Source organism: Acinonyx jubatus, chromosome B4 (assembly GCF_027475565.1).
Source record: "Acinonyx jubatus isolate Ajub_Pintada_27869175 chromosome B4, VMU_Ajub_asm_v1.0, whole genome shotgun sequence".
Lineage (NCBI taxonomy): Eukaryota > Metazoa > Chordata > Mammalia > Carnivora > Felidae > Acinonyx > Acinonyx jubatus.
The window spans coordinates 51570796-51596535 of record NC_069387.1 but is presented as its reverse complement, the minus strand read 5'-3'; the positions used below and the strand labels follow the sequence as shown (position 1 = coordinate 51596535).

Sequence of the window (25740 nt, the reverse complement as noted above, 5' to 3'; positions counted from 1 at the left end):
AAATGTAAACCTAATATAAGAGCTGTTAGGCATAGATTCATGAAATGGTTGTAATAAACATATAAATCCTTGGCAATTTCTTAATAAATTCATAAGATTTGTAAGACACATAAATTCATTAAGATTTTTCTTTAGCAGAAGCATATAAATATCGGAGAGAAAAAGGTCCTTGAGTGGGGACAATGCTCTGGGACAACAAAACATTTAAATAAAGAAATCAAGTGCTGGATAACTCCTTCAAAATACTATTACTTAAACATATTACTCATATCATAAATATAATTGAGGTCTTATTGTAATAAAAAAAATGGGGCTTTACCAAAAACTAAATTAAGCACCTTTTTCACAAAATTAAATAAACCAAAAATGGTTACAACTGAATATATAAAAATACAGCATCAGTAATCCTTTACACTGAGCATGTTTAAACAAACTACAATTCCCTTTATAGGTTTATAAATAAAAGTACATAACATTATCACAGTATGGTTTAAGCTGACTGCTTCAACCCTACTAGTGTTTTATGGACAGAATTCTCCAAAATATGTTACTATAACAAGTACTCACCTATAATACTCTTTCAACAAATCCTTTACAGATTATTTTGTGCCATGTATCATGCTAGGGACTGGCTGTGGCAGAAACACTGAAAACAACTTTATAGTGGTATTGCAATTGTACATTTATTTCCTCTCTCACATTGTGAAAAGCAGTGTGGTATAGTGAAAAGAATACTGATGTAGAAAAAAATGTGGGTTGCAATTCCTGGCCTAACCACTAACAACTCCTTTTTATGTTCAGAGTAATAGAACTATGTGTTATGTACCATGCAAAACTGATTCAGAAAAATCTGATTGGAGTATGTAAATGTTAAAAAAAATTTTAATTAAAAATAAGAATACAGCATTTCATTACATTTTTAAGGCTCTGAGGCTCATAACCACTGGAAATGACAAAATACTCTAACCTAAAAAGAAAAAAGAATTCTGCAGGCTCTTATTTATATTAAAGCTATAATGTTAGAATTATATAACCTTCTACCAGGTCACAGATTCTTTAAGAATTAAAAAAGAAAAACATGTAAGAAATTTTCTAACAAATTTTATCCTTTTAAGAAATAGTCTCTAATTGTCTAGAAAAATATTTTTAATTTTCGAAATGTACTGTTTCCTCTCTCAAAAACCCACAACATTCAGGGTGCCTGGCTGGCTAAGTCGGGGGAGCATGCAACTCTTGATCTTGGGGTTGTGAGTTCAAGCCCCACACTGGGCATTACTTAAAAACAAAATCTTAAAAAAAAAATTCAAATAACATATATGACTTAACTACTTTTCTAAAAAAGACTATGTATGTATATTAGCATCTCTTTGTAGGTCTACAACCCTAGGCCTTCTTTACAGATAAGTATCAGTTTTTCGTACTGAGAATCTACCTAAACCAAGAATTTGTGTCTGCCTTTTAGAGAACTACGCAGTGGTATTAAAGGTTTAACAACAACAACAAAAAAAGTTTATACAGAAAGCACCCAACTATTTTACAGACTCCAACCATATTTTTCCATTTAAAATTTTATCCGAGTATCTAACACTTCTGTTGATCATATATTATTAAAACAAGAATTCAAATAGCAAACAATAAAAGATGTTTTAAGTAATTGTGGCAAATTCTATCCTTTTAAGAGTACTTGCATATTTAAAACATTTTATTAAGGTGTGAAAGGGAAAAAAGTTTTACAGTCAAAGATTTACTGACATGATTATCAATGCTTTCAATCAGAGTTAAACAAATCTTAAAATACGCATTGAGAGTTAATTATTGTCCATCTTAATTTCCTTTCATCTGAAATTCAGAAGTCATGTGTCCACTTTAGGGAAGATTTATATATGAAAAAGTTTATTAGAAAAATAAACAATTTTAAATTTTACAATATTTTCCACTTCCAAAATTCTTTTGTATAGAGCAAATGTGCCTTATGGTTTAAACATAAACTTGACTTACAAAATCTCATTTAGTCCTAAAGATACAAAAACACAAATGGTGAAATTGAGAAATTCAATGTAAAAATTTTTTTAAAAAACACCATTTGTTGCAGATACCTAATATGGCAATATTTACTGAAAAGTATAAACAACTTGTACTGAACTTTACTGTACTGGTGTATTACCAAAATTAACATTATCAAATCAAAATGTAGATTAAGTTGTGTGGTTTAGGTTTATTTTTCCAAAAATTTTATCAACTATACCAGGAACTGGCAAATTTTTCCTTAAAAGGTCAGAGAGTAAATATTTTAGGTTTGCAGGCCCTAAGTTCTCACTACCCAACTCTGCTACTACAGGGAGAAAGCAGTCATACTTTCTCCTGAATGGATATACCTGTGGGCTGCAGTTTGTCTGCTGCTGAACTAGACAATGGATTTTGAGTAAGAGATTATTTCAGGTGCCATATTACAAATATGTCACATATAGGGGTCAGGAGGAACAATATAAAATAGTAAACATCACTAAATGAACTATTATAAGTTAAAAATTTCACACTTATTTCCCAATCTTAATTGTATGTGTGTATATATACAAGTTACAAAACTATTTCAATTCCATATTCTTTTTGGTGTGTTAATATAGTATCAGACCGAAGTCAGATAAGCAGCAAAGTACCATGAGAGATTCAGTACTCAGAGGCTAGCTAATCAATAACCATGAAATTAGGTTTTGACATCTAAATATTTCTACACGAAAAAATTAATTTATTTGCTGTGCCCCTAAAGAAAATGAGATGTATATTTCAGATGTCGTTTTAAAATTCAATTGAATTGTTACAATTTTGAAGCTAAATGTGATTTGCTTTGTTTTATTAGAAAAAATACTCAGGCAAGGTCTACAATCATCGGTCAATTAAGAATGACTTACAAGAACATGAGGCAATAAAATAAAAAATACAGGTACAAACTATATATCTGAAACACTTCTATTTGGCAATTTTATAACAAATCAAAATTTTAAAAGAACAAAGGAGATCGCAGATTACTTCGTAGATACAGAATAAAGCAATTGATGAAGTGCTTAAGCAAAAGAAAACAAAAAAAGTAAAACACACTGCTTTCCTTTTCTTTTTAAAAAATAAATCACATTTGCTACAGATCAAATGGATAATACCCTTATTAAACAACCATTCCAGAATGTCTTATAGTAGCAGTGCTTTTATTTGCACTTCATTTAATTTTATATGACTCATTTCATGTATATAGATAGCTCTTTACCCCACTGTTAACGAATAAAGTCTCCCATAATTTTTATTATTTTAAAAATTTTTTTAAAGTAAATGAGAAATGATTTATGTATCATGGAACCTTTCCCATTTTGGAACCAAAGGCTTAATTCTATATTTTTGTCTATTCTTTTCTTTAAAAAATTTAGTGTAAAAACTGCTGGTTTTTATATCACTGTAGTAAAGTGAAAACTCCTCAATCAGGAGTATTTTTCTGCAGTTTGACTGCATATAACCACATATACTTTACAATATGTCCTTCCAACAGTAAGGAAATAATTGATTTCACGGTCACTGTCAGAAATGAGTGCCATAATTCTATTATGGGTATAGGTCCTCCCTCAAAGACTTTCTGGAAGGATGTTCAATGTGTTTTGTTCTTATAGATATTAACAGTAGTACATAGTCCCTTAAGTCTGCAAAGACATTTATTGTTAAAGAAGGTGCTTTATTAACAATTCCTCTGGCAGCACTAGTGAATTACAATATCCTTCAATATTATTTCTACCCATAATATATACATTTAACTTTCATGCCTCTAGAAAAACATCTACAGTACATTTCATAATATAAAAATATATTACAAATCTGCTGAATTATTTACAAGCAATGTTCTATTATCTCTATGCAACATTTGTTTGATACAATACTAACAAGTTACACATATTTCCATTTCTGTAAGTTAAAAAAAATCCATATGGCTTCTTGCTTACCAAGCAAGAAAGTGATTTTATTTTCCTTTTCAAAACCAACTTTGGTGCATAAAGGATTCAGTTTGAAGATACTTAAAAAAAAAGAAAAAAAAATACAATTTTTCTTATGTTAAGATAAAACAGCTCATAAACCAAATGCTTTCCTCAGAAAAAAAATTAGAGGCTTATATAGGTTAAAATGAAAATATGAGGATTATTCAAATAATTTGAAATCGAGGTTTTTCAAAAACCGTTAACAGATTAGTTATATAGGTAAATATTAACATACTGTACTCCATGAGAAAACCCTAGTCCTGAAAAGGGAGCCACCAGACATACTGCAACACTCTTTAACAGAAATTTTCAGCCCTAATTCGATAGACGAATTTTTAGTTGATTGCAAATGTCGTTCACTGTTTGCTTAAATACAAATTGAACACTTTTCTTATCAGAGTTCTGCAAAAGAACACAAATGGCAACCAATCACATCTATTTATCATAATTATCTCTTGATAATTTTCATTGTCTAAATATTTCCTAATATGACTTCAACTCAACAGACACTGTCAAGACAAATATCCTTACAGTGCTTTTGGTAATTTAAGGGCACATGTTGTAATTGTTTTTTTTTCCAATATAAACTACTGTAATTGCTAAAGGGGGAAAAAAAAGCAGCTTAAAGCAGCAAGCATGCAAAGCCTTTAAGAAGCTGTTCCACTAAGTTGCCAGAAGAGTGTTTGCTCAGTCTCCCACAGTACCATTCCATGAAAATGTGGATATACAGTAATATATTAATATATTCCACAGAAGAGCCTACTTCATTCACAGAATGTTTACACTAAGCATAAATATTACTCTAAATACCGGATTTAAGAAAAAAAAAAGGAAGGGGGTTATGACTCTAATGTGCAACTTTTACTAAACCCATTGTCAGTGACTAAGACTGCAGGTGTCCCCGCTTGTTTGCTTTTTATGTATTTATTTATTTTTTACCTCTTCAACCTCTTCTGCGGCATTGTTCTAGAAAAAGAGAAAAAGGAATATTCTTTTATTGGACTGAATCAAAAACACATTAAGTATTTCAAAAGAGACATTAAAAACATTAATAAGATATAGGCAGTGTGATAATCACTGATCATTAAAATTTATTTCCAAAGCATTCATACATTAATGGATGCAAATTTCAGTTATATAATATAGCTTTTTAATAAATCCTTTTTATGTAGGCTAATGTGATTCTAAAAAAGAATATCATGCCTAACACATGTATGTTAGCCAACTAGGACTTTTAAAACTGATGTTTAAACCTTGAATAAATATGTTCTTTTTAGTTTCATTTTGAAGTTAATATATTTTTAGGTTTGTCATGCTTTCATTTTGAGATGTGTATAAGCCACAAAATATTTCTCCTAAAACAAGTCTGAATAATCACTTTATTCTTTTTACTTAATTTCACAAGTTCTCCAAATCAAAATCCAGACCTCGCTCACATGTTACACCACAGCAAATGTAGCCAGTTCTATTAATCTGTACCACTTTAGGAAAGACTCCATTCTAATTCCAGAATAGCAGAATCATGAAAATTTAGAGTCAAAATTAAATGTTAAGACCGGGGCAGGGGGCAGTAATACAGTTAAAGAAAATTAACTCCACAGATGCATTTAATATGTCTTAAGAACACCTTCATTACCCAAGAGTGACATCAATTTAGAATTGCAGACTTAACACTTTTCAGAACATACAATGCAATTCCTATGCTCTTTTGGGCAATAGTTCTGCACCCAAATGGTTTTTTTTTTTAAGTTAATTTCACTAATATCTAAATTGCTTCCTATATACACAAAATAGCAAAAATAAGCTGTCTGTGAAAAAGGAAGAGCCTCAGAGAGGGAGAAGTAGAATGCAGGGCAGAAACACAAAGTTAGTCTGAATCTTATAATTAAGATTCATGCCCCTTTGTCAACTCTCTGCCTAAGGGATGTTTACAACCAGTTCTAATAGCAGGGTGGCTCTCCCCAAATATCACTCTTTTAAAATGCTAATTTTAATTACTCCCTTCAAAGAGTCAGCAGAAATAAACCCTAAATTAAGTACCAGTAAATAAAGAATATTCAATTATTTTTCTTAAAAAGAAAAAGGTAAATCATGACTTGCCCGTATTTTTGATAGTGGATTTCCCTCAATCTCTCCTCTGAGGTAATTTCACCGTTTTTTCTCAAAAGTTAATAGTTAATTTCTCAAGAACACAGTTCCATCACACAGAAAACAAGTTTTTATTGTACTTATTATTAGCATCTGCACTAGAAGATCTTTAAAACAATTTGCGGGGTTGGAGTGCCTGGGTAGCTCAGTCGGAAGCATCAAACTTTTCATTTCAGCTCAGGTCATGACCTCACAGTCGTTGGATCGACTCCAAGTTGGGCTTTATGGTGACAATGCAGAGCCTGCTTGGGATTCTCTCTTCCTCTCTCTGCCCTCCCCCTCCAATCAAAATGAATAAACTTAAAAAATAATAATTTGGGGGGGATAGGGAAAACTTAAGAATCTTGGGGTTTCCACAAGGCAAGTCCCATTCATTATGTGAGAATTTCCCTCAGAAGAGATCTTAAATTATAGAAATCCTATTATACTGAATTACATTCCAGAAAGTTGAGTCATAGAATAAACAGAACCTTCAGAGTGTTTAACTGCTACAGGATTTGACATAGGGACAGAGTCTCTTTATGACAGCTAAAATTCACACTTGGGATTATCAATTATTATATGCTATCTTATTCTTATTCAACCTATTCCTATGCAAAATACATATCAAGTTGAAATTGATTTTTAAAACATAAAAATCTGCTCATAAAGAGTGCCTTTTAAGCATTTTCCCCACTTTCTGAATCACCCTAGTATACGTCATTTGGATGGAGGCAGTGTGGAGTTCAGTCATACCCTATCTGTGTAACCTTAGGCAAGCTATTTAAACTCTTGCCTCAGTTTTCCAATCTGTAAAACAGAGATAGTAACACCTACTTCACAGGCTGCTGTGAGGATGAAGTGTATGTAAAGCACCTAGCAAAGTGACTCAGCACATAGTCAGAAATGTTGGTCTCTTCTCCTTCCCCCCCTATACCTTCATAAGCACAGCACACTAAAACAAAGGTCAGATCAGAAAATTATTAGCAATGTGAACACTGAGCTACCTCTTAAAAACAAACACAACAATATTTAAACTGTTCTAAAGGCTTGGGTAGAGTAGAAGTTTAAAAATTCATCATTTATGGTATTTTAGGGCATTTGTGGTATATTCCCAGATCCATAAAAGTCTGGTATTGTAAAAAGAATTACGTATGTAAACAAAAGACACTTATTTTCAAAATAGTATGTACATTAGAATTTAAGCTACGTAAGATAAATCTGGAATTAAGTTGGCATATAAACTTTACCAAAATAATTATCTTTCTGGATTCTACAATTTATAAGCTTTTGTGATGTAATTTCCATATACAAAGCTCCAGAAAGCAAGCTATGCTTGGTACTGAAATTCAGTACTTAAAATTAAGTCCTAACCTTATATCCAAAAAGTTTAGGGAAATTTAAGATTATGATTCAAAAATTAAAACATCTAATCAAGAATTAAATTACCTGTATATGTTTGGATCCAAAAGCAAGGCAGTATCTTTGGGTAGCTTTGATAAATGAACTACTTTAGTTTTTAATTGATGTCGTTCACTTTCATTCACCCACACGTCAGGCAGACTATGAATTAAAAAACAAGTCATAAATGAAAAAGCATTCATTTTAAACTTACCCTTTATATAACTTCACATTACCCAGACTTTTCTGTTAGCGTGACTGAGCCACAGAAATTAACAACCTTCTCAGAAGCCAAAGAAATAGCAACGGGATGCGGAGTCCCAGGTAAAAAAATGACAGTGAAATTTCAGGCATGAATTTGGGAATGAATTAGGAATTTTTGGTGGCAAAGCCATATCAAACTTAGAAACACATATTATAGAACACTGCCTTGTCTTTTAGTTCAATGAGTAAATGTCATACTTGAGCTTGACTTGATGGAGTTTTTCTTTTTTTTTTTTTTTTTTTATTGAAGTATAGTTGACATCCAATGCTGTATTAGTTTCAGGTATACAACATAGTAATTCGACAATGCCAAAAATTACTCTCTCACCATATCATATTATTATAGTAATATTGACTATATTCCTTATGGTAACACCAAGTTGAGAAATAAGTAAACACTCAAGTAGATTAAACTGTACTTTAAAAAAATGCACATGACCAAAATCCTGAATTCAAAGAAATTCAATCCTATCGGGAAATTCAAATAAAAACAATTTGATTGATATTTATACTGATCAATATCCAAAATACTAAAAATACACAGATATTTGACTATACTTTAAAGAAACTGTTTATAACCTTAATATAAAAAGAGCTCTTACAAATCAGTATGAAACAGGTGAATATTCATCAGGGAAAAAGGAACACGATAGACAAAGGATACAAACCAACAATTCACCAAAGATAAAAACAGTTTAAAAATTATCTTATTTGTAATCAAAGAAATATAAAATGTAAGAATGATAACAGTGTTAATAACCAGAGAAATAAGCTCTCTAATGTAGTGGGTAGGATTATAATTGGCACAAATTTTCAGGAAGGCGATGTGTATTGAAACCCATCAATAATTTGCATATTTTGTGTACTGGCTGATCTTAATATCTCTTTAACAGTAGAGAAAAACGGGGACCTTTAGTGTTTCAGCAAAAAAAGGAGTTCATTAAATAAATTTTACACAGCCATTTCAAAATATTTTACAGTAGCATTTCCACAAAACCTGGATGGAGGGGATGTGTGTGGAAAATATGTTCTACGTTAATGGAAGTTTGATAGTCACAGGATTAAAAAAAAGCTAGATTTCTTTACTAATATGCTAACATGTATTGTAAACTCTCAAATCTATTGAAGAACTCTTAATTCACATCACATTAACATCTCCTTAGAATGAAGTCTGAGAAACAATACTGTAGAAAAATACTGAGTAACAAAAGATGTTAACCACATACTATTAATTTCTGAAAAACCAAGTATACACAATGAGAGTCCATTCATTTATTCTATTCTTGGTATTCATTGATTTTACCCCAAACTTCTATGATTTATATACCTTTATTACCTTTTCTAACAAAAAGAATTTTAATAAAAACATAAAAGGAGGGGCACTTGAGCGGCTTAGTCGGCTAAGCGTCCGACTCTTGATTTTGGCTCAGGTCACAATCTCACAGTGCGTGGGTTTGAGCCCTCCATCAGGCTCTGTGCTGACAGTGCTGAGCCTGCTTGGGATTCTCTCTCCCCCTCCCCCTCCTCCTCCTTCTCTGCTCCTCCCCCAATTGTGCTCTCTCTCCAAAATAAATAAATAAACATTAAAAAAAAAGATAAAAGGAAAATTAAACATAAAAACATGAAAAACCTAAGGATTTTCAGGGCCAGAAAAATATAATGCTTTTGGAAAACAAGCCAAATGATTTTTCTTTATCACTGTGAGCTAGAAAATGTTTAGAATTTTTTTAAATGATTCAAACACAGGCAAAACTAAGGCTGCTGGCATACTGCCTGAGGGTCATCTAAAAATCATAAAAATAATTACATTCTAAAAATGATTAAAAATTGCTACAACAACTTTTATTGAAAACAGAAACAGCTAGTTGTAAAGGTTGTAACTTGAGTCAGGTACTATAAGAACTTTCACAGATTCTTTAACCCTGACAGGTCAAAATGTTTTGCAGTCTAATTTCTGTAATTCTTTTATATTCAAACACAGTAACTATTCAAACACAGTAAATATTTGAGTGTAAGATCATAATAAAAATAAGAGAGTCTATGGGGCACCTGAATGGCTCAGTTATTAAGCATCTGACTTCAGCTCTGCTGTCAGTACAGAGCCACTTCAGATCCTCTGTCCCCTCTCTTTCTGCCCCACCCCCACACCTGTATACTCTCTCAAAAATAAACATTAAAAAGAAAATAAGAAGGATGCCTGAGTGGCTCAGTCAGTTAAGCGTCTGACATTGGCTCAATCATGATCTCATGGTTTGTGAGTTCGAGCTCCACACTGGGCTTTAGGCTGACAGCTCAGACCCTGGAACCTGCTTTGCATTCTGTGTCTCCCTCTCTCTCTCTGCCCCTCCACAGCTCGCACTCTCTGTCTCTCTCAAAAATAAACATTAAAAAAATTTTTTTAAAGAAAATAAGAGAGTCTATTAATTATACAGTATTTCAAATACTTACATGTCTTCAGGCATCCAATGAAGCAAAAGTTTTATCTTTCCAGAATCCTCTTTTCTCTTAGCTATTACCTAGTAATGATATAAGAGATCATAAAAATGATTTGTAAAACATTATTTTAATGCATCAATAAAAAGCAGTTTTGATTCTAATTAAGAATTTTTAAGTATTCATATTCTGGACCAGATATTAACACAGAATTTTGTTCTGACCTGCTTTAATAGCAGCTTCACCTTTTGATCATATATTTTCACAAAAGAAACAGAGAAAAAAGGAGTTGAAAAAATTTTGTATGCCCAAATATTAATACCATATTATCTTTATTAAGGGACTGAAAAATGCTATTTATTTTACTATTAAAGTCTGAAGATTAGCTAGACTGCCAACCAACAATGATTAGTTGAAATTTTTTTTTAATTTTTTTAATGTTTATTTATTTTTGAGACAGAGAGAGACAGAGTGCAAGTGGGGGAGGGGCAGAGAGAGAGGGAGACACAGAATCTGAAACAGGCTCCAGGCTCTGAGCTGTCAGCACAGAGCCCGACGCAGGGCTCGAACCCACGAACCGTGAGATCATGACCTGAGCCGAAGTCGGACGCTCAACCAACTGAGCCACCCAGATGCCCCTAGTTGAAATATTTTTAAAGAATAAGATGGTAAAGAAAAAAGCACTGAGGAGATGGGAGAAGTCTATAATTTATGACTAAGATATTTGTTGTTTGCTTGAGTGTTTTTCTTTGCTGGTTGGTTTGTGTTCTTTAAATGAAACAGCCAATCAGTGTTTAGGTTCAATTATAAGGAATGTACAGATCAACCTAAATTAAAAAGACCTACATAACATAAAGTATAAAAAAGGGAATATACTGGGGTGGCCAGTTAAGTGCCCAACTTCAGCTCAGGTCATGATCTCGCGGTCCGTGAGTTCGAGCCCCCCGTAGGGCTCTGTACTGACAGCACAGAGCCTGGATCTGCTTGGAATTCTGTGTCTCCCTCACTCTCTGACCCTCCTCGGTTCATGCTGTGTCTCTTTCTCAAAAATAAACATTTTTAACAAAGGGTAATATACTGGTCATTCATTACTAGATTCTGAAAATTAAGATGATGCTTAAATAATAACTGACCAAAATGGTATTTTGTAACTCTTACAACTTCCATATTAGCAAAATTAGCACTGTAGTGTTCTCATAATCGAAGTCTCAGTATTTTCACCAACTTTAAGCTGCAAACAGCCACCTCAAAATATGTTGAAGCATTATATTAAAGTAAAAACAGCACTTTATACATCAATAAAACTTGTAACTCCCATTACTTAAAAATCAATAGTTAGGTACTCTAATTCTAGACTTGATAATAAGATTAATTTAAAAGACTAAAGACAAATCTGAGGATGCTGAAACAAAACACCTCTACAAAAAATTATAATATAAAAACAATGCAAACCAACTGACTAGTAACTAGGATTCTGCTGACCTCTTCTGGAGAAGGCTCGGAAGAAAATGTTTCAATTAAAGACGACAAATTAGGCAAACTGCATATAGCACAGTACCACCTCACACATATATTTTTCTGCAAAACCGTTTCATTATCTACAGTTATTTCCTATAAATGCTTATTTGATTACTAAGGAAACTTAAAATTGCACTTCATATTGAATATCTGACTGCTAAAAGAAGCGATTCTGTTTAACACATACCACCTCCATCAAAACCTTTCTAGTCATGGAACTTGGGTGAACCTGTCCACCTAACTCCTTACTTTTCTTTTTTTAAAAATTTTTTTACATTTATTTATTTCTGAGAGACAGAGAGATAGAACGTGAGTGGGAGAAGTGCAGAGAGAGAAGGAGACACAGAATCCGAAGCAGGCTCCAGGCTCTGAGCTGTCAGCACAGAGCTCAATGCAGGGCTCGAACTCAAGAGTTGTGAGATCATGACCTGAGCTGAAGTCGGACGCTTAACCAACTGAGCCACCCAGGTGCCCCACTCCTTTCTTTTCTATTATGTCCACGAAGACCTGTTCCCAGACTGATGCCTCTTCCATCCACTTTCCTCAGCAAAAAGCATTTCTCAAGATTACACTCTACTTTTGTGGCTCTTCCTTAGTCAAGGTACTTGTGCTTCCACAAGGTCACCTGAGATGCAAATCATCCCTACTCCTTAGTTTTTATGGAAAAAAAACTTGTCATACCTTGTATGACAAACATAGGTATATTCTTAAAATCTCTCAAATGTTTTCTACAGCTAAAAAGCTTATTTTCATCTTCATAAATGGTTTTGTCTCTGTAAATTAAAAAAGAATTTTTCCAGACTCCTAATATCATCACCACTATTTTTAGGTCCTTCACTTTTTTGATCATAACTATTCCTCCCATGGTGAACCTAAGGATTTCATCACAAGGGAGATGCTCTAATGAAAGCATGTGAATGTTGATGCTTCATTTCTTAAAACACAACTGTACTCATCATTGTCACCACTATTCCCTAATATGTAGAGATACTTGCTCATTACCAAACCATTATTTCATCAGATTTATTGTCCTTTAAAATCAGTGATAAGCCCCAAATCTCACTCCTTAGACTTCTTTATTTATACTTAGTTCCTACATGATTCTATCCAGTCTGATTCCTTTAAATACCACTAATATGCTGAAAACTTACATATTTGTATCTGTGGCCATACTTCTTCTCTGAGCTCAAACTCTTACATCCGTGTGCCTAAGTTAAAGAGGGAGTAGATTCTCTACTGAATGTATCAAAATTATAGCTCTTGACACTCCCCTCTCCCCCAATCTGCTTTCCCCAAAGCCTCTATTAAATAGCAACTCCACTACTTTGCCCAGTTGCCCAGGCCAGAAACACTGCGGGCATCCCTTACTTTCATTACCAAACCTGACATCTGATCCATCATAATTCTGGTTAGTAGTACTTTCAAAAGATATCCAGAATCTAGCCCTTCTCCATATCTAACCATTCTAAGCATCTCCACCATAACCATTCTGGCCTTTTCTCACCTGAGATAAAAAGGCTGATGTCTCTTTCCCCCACCCTGACCTACATTCTGTCCTCAACACACAAAACAAGTGAGCACATTAAAATCCACATGAAAGAGGGGCACCTAGGTGACTCAGTCGGTTAAGCATCCAACTTCAGCTCAGGTCATGACCTCAGGGTTTGTGAGTTCAAGCCCCATGTCAGGCTCTGTGCCAACAGCTCAGAGCCTGAAGCCTGTTTCAGCTTCTGTGTCTCCCTCTCTCTCTGCCCCTCCCCTGCTTGAACACACTCTCTCTCTCTCTCAGAACTAAACATTAAAAAAAAAAAATCCACAAGAGAAAAGAGATCAGTGAGTTCACCAGGGTAGGGGATGGAGGCAGAGATGAACTATAAAATTACAGTAGGAAACCTTTGAGTGATGGGAACGTTCTGTATCTTAATTGTGGCGGCAGTAGTGGTTTCACAGGTAAGTACAACAGATAACTGTTTAAGTGGGTACAGTTTTATTTATTACACCTCAATAAAAATTATTATTAAAAAAAAAAACATCAGACCATGGTTACTCAAATTTCTTCAACGGCTTCCCATCACACAAAGAATAAAAGCCGACAGTCTTAGTCAAACAAGGTTCTCCCCACTCTGACTTAACTCTTACTCTCTCTGCTTTCGTGCATACTTGGCCTATTTTCAAACATACTTGGCATATTCCCACTTTGCAATTCTATATTTGATTTTCCCTCTAGCGATGATGTTCATCCCCCTAATAACTGAATGGTTCATACCCTCACTTCCTCTACTATTTCATCTTATCATGTCTCTTCCACTAGACATAGTTTATTGTTTTGTTTTAATCAGTTTTGTTCTCTGCTGTAACATTAGTACAAAGCAGGTGCTCAGTATTTAAGTGAATGGACAAATGAGTACTAATGCCATACTATGGGTCTGGAGACCACAACTTACTTATTGACCTTTGAAAAGAAGAACAATTATAGACCAAATCATAAGCCTACGTTACCAACTTCAAAGGAGGACTTCAACCATCACTGCTGAACAAGCCCCTGATCTTGCTGAATCCCAACAAAATTCCCCTTACAGCCATTTTAACTTTAGTCTTCACAAAATCTGTTTTTCCTTTCAATCCTTTTATTCTTATTTAGGTAACTATATTTCCAATGTTTTTTTATATTTATTTTTGAGAGAGACAGAGACAGAAAGACACAGACACACACACACACACAGACACACACACACACACACACACACACACACACACACACACACACACATAGGATCCAAAGCAGGCTCCAGGCTCTGAGCTGTCAGCACAAAGCCTGACGTGGGGGGGGCTTGATCTCACGAACCATGAGATCATGACCTGAGCCAAAGTCAGACACTTAACAGATTGAGTCATCCAAGTGCCCCTCCAATATTTTTTTAATCCAATTTTTCTTTATAGAGAATATACAGTTTCACCTTTCCTCAAACCCAAACTCACACCTCTCATGTGCTCCAATCTCAGAGCAATGGTTCCCTTGCTTTGTGTCTAATCTTCTACATTTGTTGCCTTTAATTCTGGCAATCATAGTCAAAACTGGGAATTTTTCACTGAAGTATACACAAATGAAAAAGTAAAAATGCAATGCAACAAAACCTCAAGGTTACAAGAGATGGAAAAAACAGATATTCAAACCAGCAGAGAAATTGGTATCAATATGATCTTTTGTATTTTATCCTTGTGTATTCTGATTGATCTAAATACTAAAACCTAAATTTAGTATATTTTATATTTCAAGAGTCAAAACAATCTCTTTCTCCAGAGATTCAAATCAACAAGGTCTGACCTAAAATTTACCTCAGGGTGCCTGGGTGACTTAGTTGGTTAAGCATCTGACTCTTGATTTCAGCTCAGGTCATGACCTCACGGTTCGCAAAACCAAGCGTGGCCCACGTTGGGCTCCACACTGCATATGGGACCTGCTTGGGATTCTCTTTCTGCCTCTCTCTCTGCTCCTCTCCTCCCCACCCCCATCCCCTGCTCTCAAAATAAATAAACATTTTTTAAAAACACTTAAAAAAATAATAAAGATGACTGCATAATAAAACAGCAAAGGGCCCGGGAAAAAGAACAACTCTGTTACCTCCTAGCTAACCAAAAATAGTTACTGCTTTTTCAAATTTTCCTATATTGAACAACACAGTCATTCAGCAAATAAACGGACTACTGTGTGTCAGGAACAATTACAGAAACTTGGGCTACATCAGTAGAATAAATAAATAAAAATTCCCTCCTTCAGGGCACCTGGGTGGCTCAGTCAGTTAAGCATCAGATTCTTGGTTTGGCTCAGGCTGATCTCACAATTTCATGAGTTCAAGCCCCATGGTGGGTTCTGTGCTGGCAGCACAGAGCCTGCTTGGGATTCTCTCTCCCTGCCCCTCCCCCACTCACAATGTCTCCATGTCTCTCTCTCAAAATAAATACATAAACTTAAAAAAAAATCCCTCTTTCATAAATCTTTAATTTGATGGCCATTATCTTATTTCTGTTTAATACCAACTTTAGATGTGTTTCTGAGGCTGAAGGAAAAGCATGTAAGCACTCAGGGATAAGACTTAAAAGAAGTCTAATACTCTAACTTTACAAATGAGGAAACCAGAAAAGACACCTAATTATAAGGTCAAAGCCTGATCTGCAAATGCCTACAAGCCCAAAAGTCACCCTAATATTCCTAAATAGCTCAAATTAAAGGCTAAAATATTCAATTGAATCATCAAAATGTTGAACTGTGGGGAATACAGTTGACTCTTGAACAACCCAGAGGTTAAGGCTGCCAACCACTCACCCAGTCAAAAACCCACATATAACTTTTGACTCCCCAAAAACTAACAGCCTACTGTTGACCAGAAACCTTACCGAAAACATAAACAGTCGATTAACACATATTTTGTACATTATGTGTATTATATACGCCATTCTGACAATAAAGTAAACTAAAAGAAAACACTAAAATCATAAGGAAGAAAAAATACATTTACAGTACTTTACTATGTTTATTGAAAAAAATCTGTATGTAAGTGGATCTGTGCAGTTTAAACCCATGTTGCTTAAGAGTTAACTGTATTTGTTTTACAACCAACAATACAAGTAATTTTTAAAATACTGATAAAGCAGAACTTTTTGATTTTGTTAAAATATATATTCTAAGGTTTTGAGCAGTTTAGAAATGTGATTGTGAAAGTCAAAATACATGTTCTTGCAGACCTACATAGATAATTAAAAAACAAAAACAAATACTTACAGTACTATGAAAAACAACACTGTGTCCCTTCCCTAAACTTTCTATATGAGCTGAGAGGTTAAAGCATATGGCTCGATGTCTTATCGCATCCAGTGTTTGTGCATCGAAGAAATCATGTGGTCGTGCTAAAAGTCAACACAAAAGAAGTAAAGAATATTTAGAAAAATGTAACAATTTGCCAAACAGCCAAATAGTCCATTTTCTACAAAAAATGTAATAAGTAAGGGTTAAAACAATTAACAAATATCTGGTGTTTAAATAAAAAATTTTATTTTGCTTTCAGAACATGGGTTCTAGCTGACAAGAAGAATATACAAAAGCTAATGAGTAAATGTGGCTTAATTGTGCCATTTGGTGTGGGAGGTTGTAACCTCAGACCTCATGATTCCACATTTCGCTATCTTTTCCATGTAACTTCATATTTTACTCCTGCATCTTGCCTGAGCACCAGTCCTGCATTTTCAACAATCTGATGAGTATCTCCATCTATCAACACACTGAGATCTAATTCACCACAGCCAAACATATAACATGTATGTCAGGAACACTCTATATTTATAAACATGTAATCAAAAATTTTCCAAATTTGGGGCACCTGGCTGGCTCATTGGGAGGAGCATGCGACTCTTGATCTCAGGGTCATGAGTTCAAGCCCCTCGCTGGGTGTAGAGATTATCTGAATAAATAAACTTAAAAAAAAAAATTCCAAATTTGACAAACTGGTAATATTATTTTGGAGTTCTTGACAATTATTTTCTTGACTGTAAATAACTCTTCCAACAACAATCTAAGAAAATTATGAATACATCCTTGAATGCCAATGAGTCCGCCAAAATTCTTTCTAACTCCCAACTCCACCAGTTATTAGCTGTGCAACTTTAGGCAAACTGCTTAATCTACGTGGCCTGTTTCCTTATTTGTGAAACGGAGATAACAACAGCTATAGTTTAGGAAAAAGAAATGCATGTGAAAAATGCCTTCATAAGTCACAAAGCAGTTTATATTAATAAGCTTATACTACTTTTAAAAATAAACTCACAAACCTAGAGTAAGCTTTAGTGTAATCACAAAACTATACACTAAAGGTTTAATTTGGTAAGAACATTTTTTAAATTTCTATTTTCATCCCGCTAGTATTATTATAAATTGTGCTATTTTTATTCCTAATAAGAACATTGCTCACAACAAGGAAAATGAATTTATTTTACAATTGTGGAGCTTACTAATACATGTAATTTTTCAAGATCATATGTAATTAAGAATTACATTTTATTGACATTAAAAGAGAGGGCTTGATTTCCTGCTACAGCATATTCTGAATTACATGTATGCTGATTTACCACATTATTCTGATTTACTACTATATGAAGTGGATTTTCCTCTACTAATCATGGAGTTCTCAGAACACCTACACAAATCCACCAGAGCTTTTGTGGGGAAATGTTTCACCAGTTGGCATACTCAATACAACAACCTAAATAGCTCTTTTTTTTACTGGATCTTTCTTCAAAAGAAAATAAGCAAAACAACATCAAGTAATAAACTAGCAGAACCCACAACACTAGGAATGCAACAGGAAATCAGTAAGAAAAAAATATCTGACATTTATGGAATAAAAAAGTCATGATTTTACTTAAACACTGAGAAACAAATTCCCTTCCTGTTAGATTTGTGGCTACTGGGAGGAAAATAAAGCGTACTCTATTCTGTCCATGCTCTCCAAATACGCTTTTTCCTGAGCATGATAAGCACTTAAGAAAAATAGAAACTAAAATAATAGTCTCCAAAGCAGGTCTTGTCATGATCCATTAGGGTAAGGGAAGAAAACAATATCACTACTTTTTTTATTCCATCTCAATGTTTTTTTCATATATACTTCTTGGTAATTGTTTTATAACTTGCATCAGCAGCATTACCTGTGTGTACTGTGTAAGTACATGTTGGGATAGGGTGCCCAAGCATTTTTTTTTTCTAACTGATGAGCTGTACAATCAAAAACTTCTGGAGACCACAAAAATAGAGGCTCTATTTTCCTGTGGTTCAGAATTAAACATACCATCTGATTTCTTTTTTTGCCCTTCAGGTATGGTATTATGGGTATCCTTCCCAAGAACAGTACTATAGTTATGTAAAAGAATATTCTTAGGAGATGCATTCTTACAATCTATGTTGTAATCAGAACAAAAAAACTACATATATAGGGAGATAAAGCAAATATGGCATATTCTCTAAATGAAGGATATGCAAGTATTTATTGTACTCTTCTTTCCACTTTACTTTGAAGTATGTTAAAACAGAAAAGCTTTGAAATAAATTTTATAAATTGTATCAAAGAGAAAATGACTTAAGCTGCAGTTCTACTGTTCATTGATATACTTCTCTCCCAGTTAAGTGAAAATGACCTTTCTGAATCACATGAGGAAGGCACTAGCAAAGTGATGATTTTACTACACTGCTACAGATAGGCACATTTTTAAAGAAGGAATGGACTGCAACAGCAGCAACCCTGGCATTCAAATCTTAATAGTGACTGCTCACAACGACAGCTCCTGAATCTTTTAAAGCTCATATACTCAGGATTATCTTTATTCTCCCCCCATAAAACAGGAAACAAAAAGATTGTTTTTCCCCACCACTCTCCCTACACAGCCTGTTTTACTAGTTAATACTGGAAAAAACAACACTCTCAAAAGAGGCCATATACTTAAGCAGGCACCAGTCCCTCCTTCTCTAAGAAAGAACTAGATATTTAACTAACCCATTCTCTTTAAAAGAACTAGCAAATTGCATAGATACTACCAAATAATACGAAACAGTCAGTAAGTTTAACTGATTACTACGTATACACAGAGATGAAAATAGTAATGAGGCTACTGAGTCAAAGAGGCGGGAAAGTGATTCCCAACTTTGTGTGATTGCAAGTACCACATCAATATTCAAGTAAAAAAAAAAAAAAAACAACAGTCGTAATTTCTGTTTTTCTAAAAGGAAGTCAAAAGGAAAATGGATCCATAACCTAAATTCAATAGCCAACTTTGAAAAATAAACATTTATTTCAAAAATAAGAAACTTAAAAGAGAGCTTAGAAAAGTTTGTCACCCATGGTTTGTTCATTTGTCCACTGTAGCTTTGTACTAACAAAAAAAAATTGAACATTTTAGAGACAAGCCTTGTAGTCTGGATTAGTGTCTGGAGTCTCTTCTACATTCTAATCAAATCCCAAGAGAAAAGGTAAGGTATAATCTATTTTTTTTCTATCTAGTTCACCCTTGCAGTGGACTCCCTTTCAATTACAGCTTCAGTCAATTCTCGCTCTCCATTCAGGATGTGCTGAATCAGCCAGCTGACACCACAAACCAGGCAGAGTGCTAGGCTCTGGAGCTTCAACATCAATTCCTGCTCCCCGCGTATATAAAACTTATCATCTAGACTATATCCTAAATATTGAGAATACATTTCATAATCTGGTAATTAAACATATTAACATATGTGTTACAACACATTTAAGTACAGAGACACACACTACCAATAGTTTTGCTATTCACACATACCACTCTGCAGCAGATTGGTTACTTTTACTTCATTATTACCTTTAACATGTTCAAATTTTCTAAAATATCAACACCGCCGTATTTTAAATTTTCTTGCTTTACAACAGAATCAAAGGACCCCTCAAACTCTAACTGTTTACAGACTTTGTATTCTAAGGCCACATATACTTACCCTCTCTAACTAGAAAGCTAAGACAAAACATACATCACTGAACTCTCACACTAACACCCAAGGGATCCCATCTGTTTATTACTGTTAACAAAAATACACAGAGTTAAAGAACAGTAAAACCTGAATTTGCATGAAAGCCCAACATAGAAACAAAAGCTATCTACTACATACAGATTTTTAGTGAAAAACTTACGTAATGAACGTCGTCTTTTGTTCTTTAATTTTCTCCTTTTGTTCATTCCAGCTTTAGAAGGAGATTCTTCTTTGGCCTTTGGCTGGCTAGAAACTTTTGAGGAGTTCTGCTGACTGAAGTGTGTGGGTACATGGCGAGCTAGCCCTCCCTGAGAAGCAAAGCTGGCATTGCAGCCACCAACAACACACTAGACAAAGATAAAAAAGGATGTCAGGGATGCCATGCAAGGCACAAGTATATGAAGGAGTGAATATTCTGTAATTTTCAGAAGTAAATGAGTAACACTATAGAACTATTCCAGATAGAAACTACGAGAGATTACTACACCCTTTCTTTTTATAAGGTGCCCCAAATAATACACATTAGGCAGTGGCAGAGCTGGGAAATAAAACTCTAGTGTCACGACTCTCCAGTTTACTGCTCTTCCCACTGTACACAAGACAAAGATAGTGAGATCTTCTTCCCAGAAAAATCAGGTTTTGAATTAATCATTTTGCTAAGAAAAACAGTAACTTTTTTTTAAATCAGAGAATTACATATCCTGACAATTACTTGGGACTCCTAGATTTCTTTTTTAATGTTTATTTATTTATTTGAGAGACAGAGCACAAGATCGCGATGAGCATGGGAAGGACACAGAGAGAGGGAGAGAAAAGAATCCTAAGCAGGCTCCGTGCTGTCAGCACAGAGCCTGATGCGGTGCTCAAACTCATGACATGTGAGATCATGACCTGAGCTGAAATCAAGAGTCGGATGCTTAACTAACTGAGCCACCGAGGCACCTGGGGACTCCTAGATTTCTAAAATTATTTTTATCTTAACCATATATACTACTTCAATACATTCAGCAGCCTCCCTACTGTTCTACCCTGTTGTAACAGGGAAGAAATACAGTGATACTGACTTTTAAACAATTAGATCCAGCCACTCAGAGAAGACTTACCCTCAGGGTTGGTTTTACCCAACTCGTTAAGTTCCATTAAATACTGCCTGCCTCTTTAGCCTTCAGCACTTGCCAAGACTGAGATAACTACCCAAGTCACCTGGCAGATCTGCTACTCCAACAATGAATGCAGAACGTTTAGGTATCATTAAAATTATAATAAACAAATTAGCTACAGTACAAAGTGTATGACATCTAACAAGTGAATGTTAGTAATTAAAACAAATGCCATTTACAAAATGATCACCACAGCAAAATGCATAGCTAGATTTCCAGGGGCTCTTCTATTGGTAACTAAGCCAATTTACTTAGATTCTGACTTGACAACCAAACTCCAAGCATCCAAATCCGCCAAATCATGTCAAACACCAAATAAATCTATCACATTATTCCTAGGTGGTTCAACGTACAATAGAGTTTATCTAGATAATACCACAAAAAAATGTACATGTTTCCAGGCTCTTTCTTTCAATCCAGGCAACTTTACCATTTTACACTTCAACTCTCTACTAGGGATCATATCTTTATTCAGTCTCTCTAAATCTACCCAACTTAAGAAAAGCTCATCCCTTTGCAACTACATGGATGGAACTTGAGGGTATTATGCTAAGCAAAATTAGAGAAAGACAAATATCATATGAATTCACTCATATGAGGAATTTAAGATACTAAACAGGTGAACATAAGGGAAGGGAAGCAAAAATAATATAAAAATGAGGGGGACAAAACCTAAGAGACTCTTAAACATAGAGAACAGAGGGCTGCTGGAGGGGATGGGGGGGGGGGGCTAAATGGGTAAGGGGCATTAAGGAATCTACTCCTGAAATCATTGTTGCACTATATGCTAATTTGGATGTAAATTAAATAATAATTAAAAAAAACTCATCCTCCTTTGAAGATACCCTCACACTTTCAGACTGCTTATCTACGTATCGCAATTAATCCTTTCTCCATGTATTTTGAAGGCAAGAACATACTTTTATGAATATATATACGTATACATATGTGTGTGTGTATCCAGAACCACCTTGCAAATCATAGCTATTTCTAAATATACCTGAAGAACTCAACTATTTATAGATTCTGGTAAAACTGATGCTGGCTGAAACATTTCAGAGCAAGCCCCTTAGGCAGTGCCATTCATAAATATTCTATTTATTCTGTATACAACAGACCTTTTATGGGCTTAATGGCACTCAGCATTGCTAATAAAAACCTTTGCCCATTCTAAGGTGTACACTAAGAGGCAGAGGAATGATTCAAGGTTTTAGTTCAAATACTTATTTAAAAAAATTTTTTTTTAAGGGCACGGGGCAGGGGGACCAGAGTGGCTCTCAGTCAGTTGAGCATCTGACGCCTGGTATTGGCTCAGGTCATGATCTCAGGGTGGTGAGATCGGGTCTGTGTCAGGCTCAAGCACGGAGCCTATTTGGGGATTCTCCCCCCCCCATTTGCACACGCGAGCTCTCTCTCCCTCAAAATAAAATAAAAAATATTTACTCTATGTACTATGCACCATGCAAGATGCTAGAAGTATAAGGATGAATAATACACAGTACCCCCCTGAAAGAGCTTACAATATGTCAGTAGGCATATGACACCTTAAAGAACTACAGTTAGGCTTAGGGGGCAGAGTGCTATGGGAACCCTAAAAAGGAGCAATTAACCATATCCAGTGCTTCAAAGTATTTCACTCAATTCTTTTAATACTTTTTTAAATGTTTATTTCTGAGAGAAAGAGAGACAGTCAGTCAGTTTGAGAAAGTGCACATAGGGGAGGGTCAGAGAGAGAGGGGGACAGAGGATCCAAAGCAGGTTCTGTGCTGACAGCAGACAGCCCCAAGTGGGGCTCGAATTCAAGAACCACAAGATCATGACCTGAATCAAAGTTGGACAATTAACCAACTGAGCCACCTAGGTGCTCCTCATTCAAGTCTTACAATGACCTTATCAATAGTGTTACCCTCAGCCTGTATCAAGAATGTTCAGCTACAGATTCTGGCGATGAAAAGTTTAGCATCTAATGGTTACTGAATTCTTAGAATTAAAAAATTTATATTAAAAAAATATATATATTTCAAGTGCCAAGCAAAAATAATGCTTTTTAAAAGTTTCCATCTCCTATTGATTACCACACTGCCATAGAACAACACTGTCCACAAAAGCCACTAGCCAAATGTTGCTACTTAACATTTTAAGGCAACTGTAACTAAGAAACAAAATTTTAATTTTATTTAAATTAATTTTTATTTGTTGAGATGAAATTCATGTAACACACTACCTTAAAGTGTATAATGCAGTGGTCTTTAGTGCATTCACAACATTGTATAACCACCAGCTAGCTCCACATCCTTGTCAACACTTGTTATTTTCAGTTTATTTTATTAATCTTTTATTGAGGAGGGCACCTGTTGGGATGAGCACTGGGTGTTGTACGGAAACCAATTTGACAATAAATTGCATATTAAAAAAGAATAAATAATAAATAAATAAAACCTTAAAAAAGAAAAAAAAAGTAATCTTTTACTATTAACATTCAGGCCAGCCCTTCCATTTTAATTTCCAATTAAATACCTGATACTCAATTTCACTACTGAAAAACTTTTAAATGTATCTGCAATAGCTTGCTATGTGAATCTACCTCTCCAACTACAAATTTTTGAAATCTAAATAAAGATCAAGTATTCAGCATCTGAAATGAGAAGGCTTAAGTAAAATTACCCTCATGGGTTAGTTTTACACTGTCCAACACATTTTAATCATTAGATACCTATAGTACTAAGCACTTGAAATATGGCTCTTCTTAAAAAATATTTTAAGTATAAAATATGCACTGAACTTTGAAGATTTAGTACCCAAAAAAGCAAAAACTTTCATTAATTCTGTATATTGCTAAGATGTTGAAACAATACAAGGAGTTAAGCCAAAGATATTGTTTAAATTATTTTCACCCATTTCAATTATTTTAATGAAACACTGGAGAATTTAAAATTATATATTTGGTTCACACATATTTGTGGTACACAGTACTGCACAGAATAAAGCCACAGAGTATTTATTTTTCTTACTTTTCAATTTTAGAAGATATCATCCCTGTATTTCCTAACATCTACTTTAAAAACATACATTAATTGTCTTTGGTGGCCCATGTGTCAGATACTTTAAGGAATACAATGTAAGTAAGATAGTCTTTGCCCTGGAATTCCCAGTTTAATATTGGTTATTCAAACAAATCTGTTGGAAAAACATCACATTTCAAACTTCCGAATAGCTACCTGAATACAATTAAGGCAGAGATGACAGTAACAGTTTCAGATCCAAGCCCTCAGGTTTAAATTCAGAAGGATTTTGTGATATAATTCCATCCAGCATTACCCTTAATTATAAGGTCCCAATACACTAGCAGATACATTTTGTCCCAGAATCCTTCAAGACTGCAACGAATAGGCCCTGAAAGCATCTAGAACTGAGTAAATATCACAAGTGTATTTTAATCAGTGGTGATTCAATGCTCTGGAAACGAATAATGAGAATTCTACTAGAAAATAGTTTTATCTTTGCTTTTAATCATTCATCCATCAAGAATCATAAACAAATCTAAAAAAGAAAACCTAAAAGTACAATGAGAATTTAAAATGAAGAGAGTCCTTTATTAAAAAGAAATACGAGAATCACACACCTTTCACTTAAATACAAATTTTACCCTAGAAAATAATTTTACGCATCATCTAATGAAAATTCCATCCATTATGTATATATCACAGAGAACAAGGTAAGAGACAAATCAGCTATTGCCTCAAGTGGACTTTCATTCCTCTCAACAAGAGCATTTCATGGTGAATGTGGTTTTAATGTTCAAAGATTCATTTTTTCCCCAACACATACAATGATCCATGAATTCAAGCCACCACATTGATGTCCTGATTTCAACAATCAGGGGAAAATCTGGTTGTTGGATACCAAATGCTTTAAATGATCTATTTCCCAAATCCACTGAAATACTCTCTATATACTGACTACTGTTGTGGTCAAGCAGCTGTTCTAAAATGTGGAATCACTGTTTTTATTTTTTGCCCCAAACATGTTCAAATTAAGCAATACTAACAATGTCTTTTCTAGTACTAAGACTGCCTTATTCATATATTCCCAGAAGTGCTATGAAAATCTACAAGGGGCTACTGAAACACCGAGGACAAAACATCAGTTTCACAGGAGACATGGTAGTATTTATTAATAAAGTAGGTAATCTAAAGAAAAATAAAAATTCCGGGCGGGTAGAAATGTTGGTTTTTTTAGTTGTGACAAATGTATCACAGTAATATGAATGAGGCAACACTAAGGGGAA

At 34.4% G+C, this 25740-nt stretch overlaps 1 protein-coding gene across 3 annotated transcripts in view; it reads right to left on the bottom strand.

Moving 5' to 3' along the window:
* The window catches only part of AEBP2 (AE binding protein 2), a 94621-nt gene that overhangs the window by 22526 nt on the left and 46355 nt on the right, over positions 1 to 25740 (bottom strand). Inside the window, exons 4-9 of one of the 3 annotated variants that reach the window (XM_027035677.2) lie at positions 20453 to 20639; positions 16537 to 16661; positions 10254 to 10321; positions 7590 to 7703; positions 4953 to 4979; positions 2831 to 4415 (exon numbers count right to left, since the gene is read on the bottom strand). In XM_027035677.2, the coding sequence (XP_026891478.1) occupies positions 4370 to 4415; positions 4953 to 4979; positions 7590 to 7703; positions 10254 to 10321; positions 16537 to 16661; positions 20453 to 20639 (567 nt within the window). In that variant the 3' untranslated portion in view covers positions 2831 to 4369. Of the gene's footprint in view, positions 1 to 2830; positions 4416 to 4952; positions 4980 to 7589; positions 7704 to 10253; positions 10322 to 16536; positions 16662 to 20452; positions 20640 to 25740 lie in introns of those variants that run through there. The other 2 variants (XM_027035678.2, XM_053225915.1) reach the window with 2 other exon arrangements.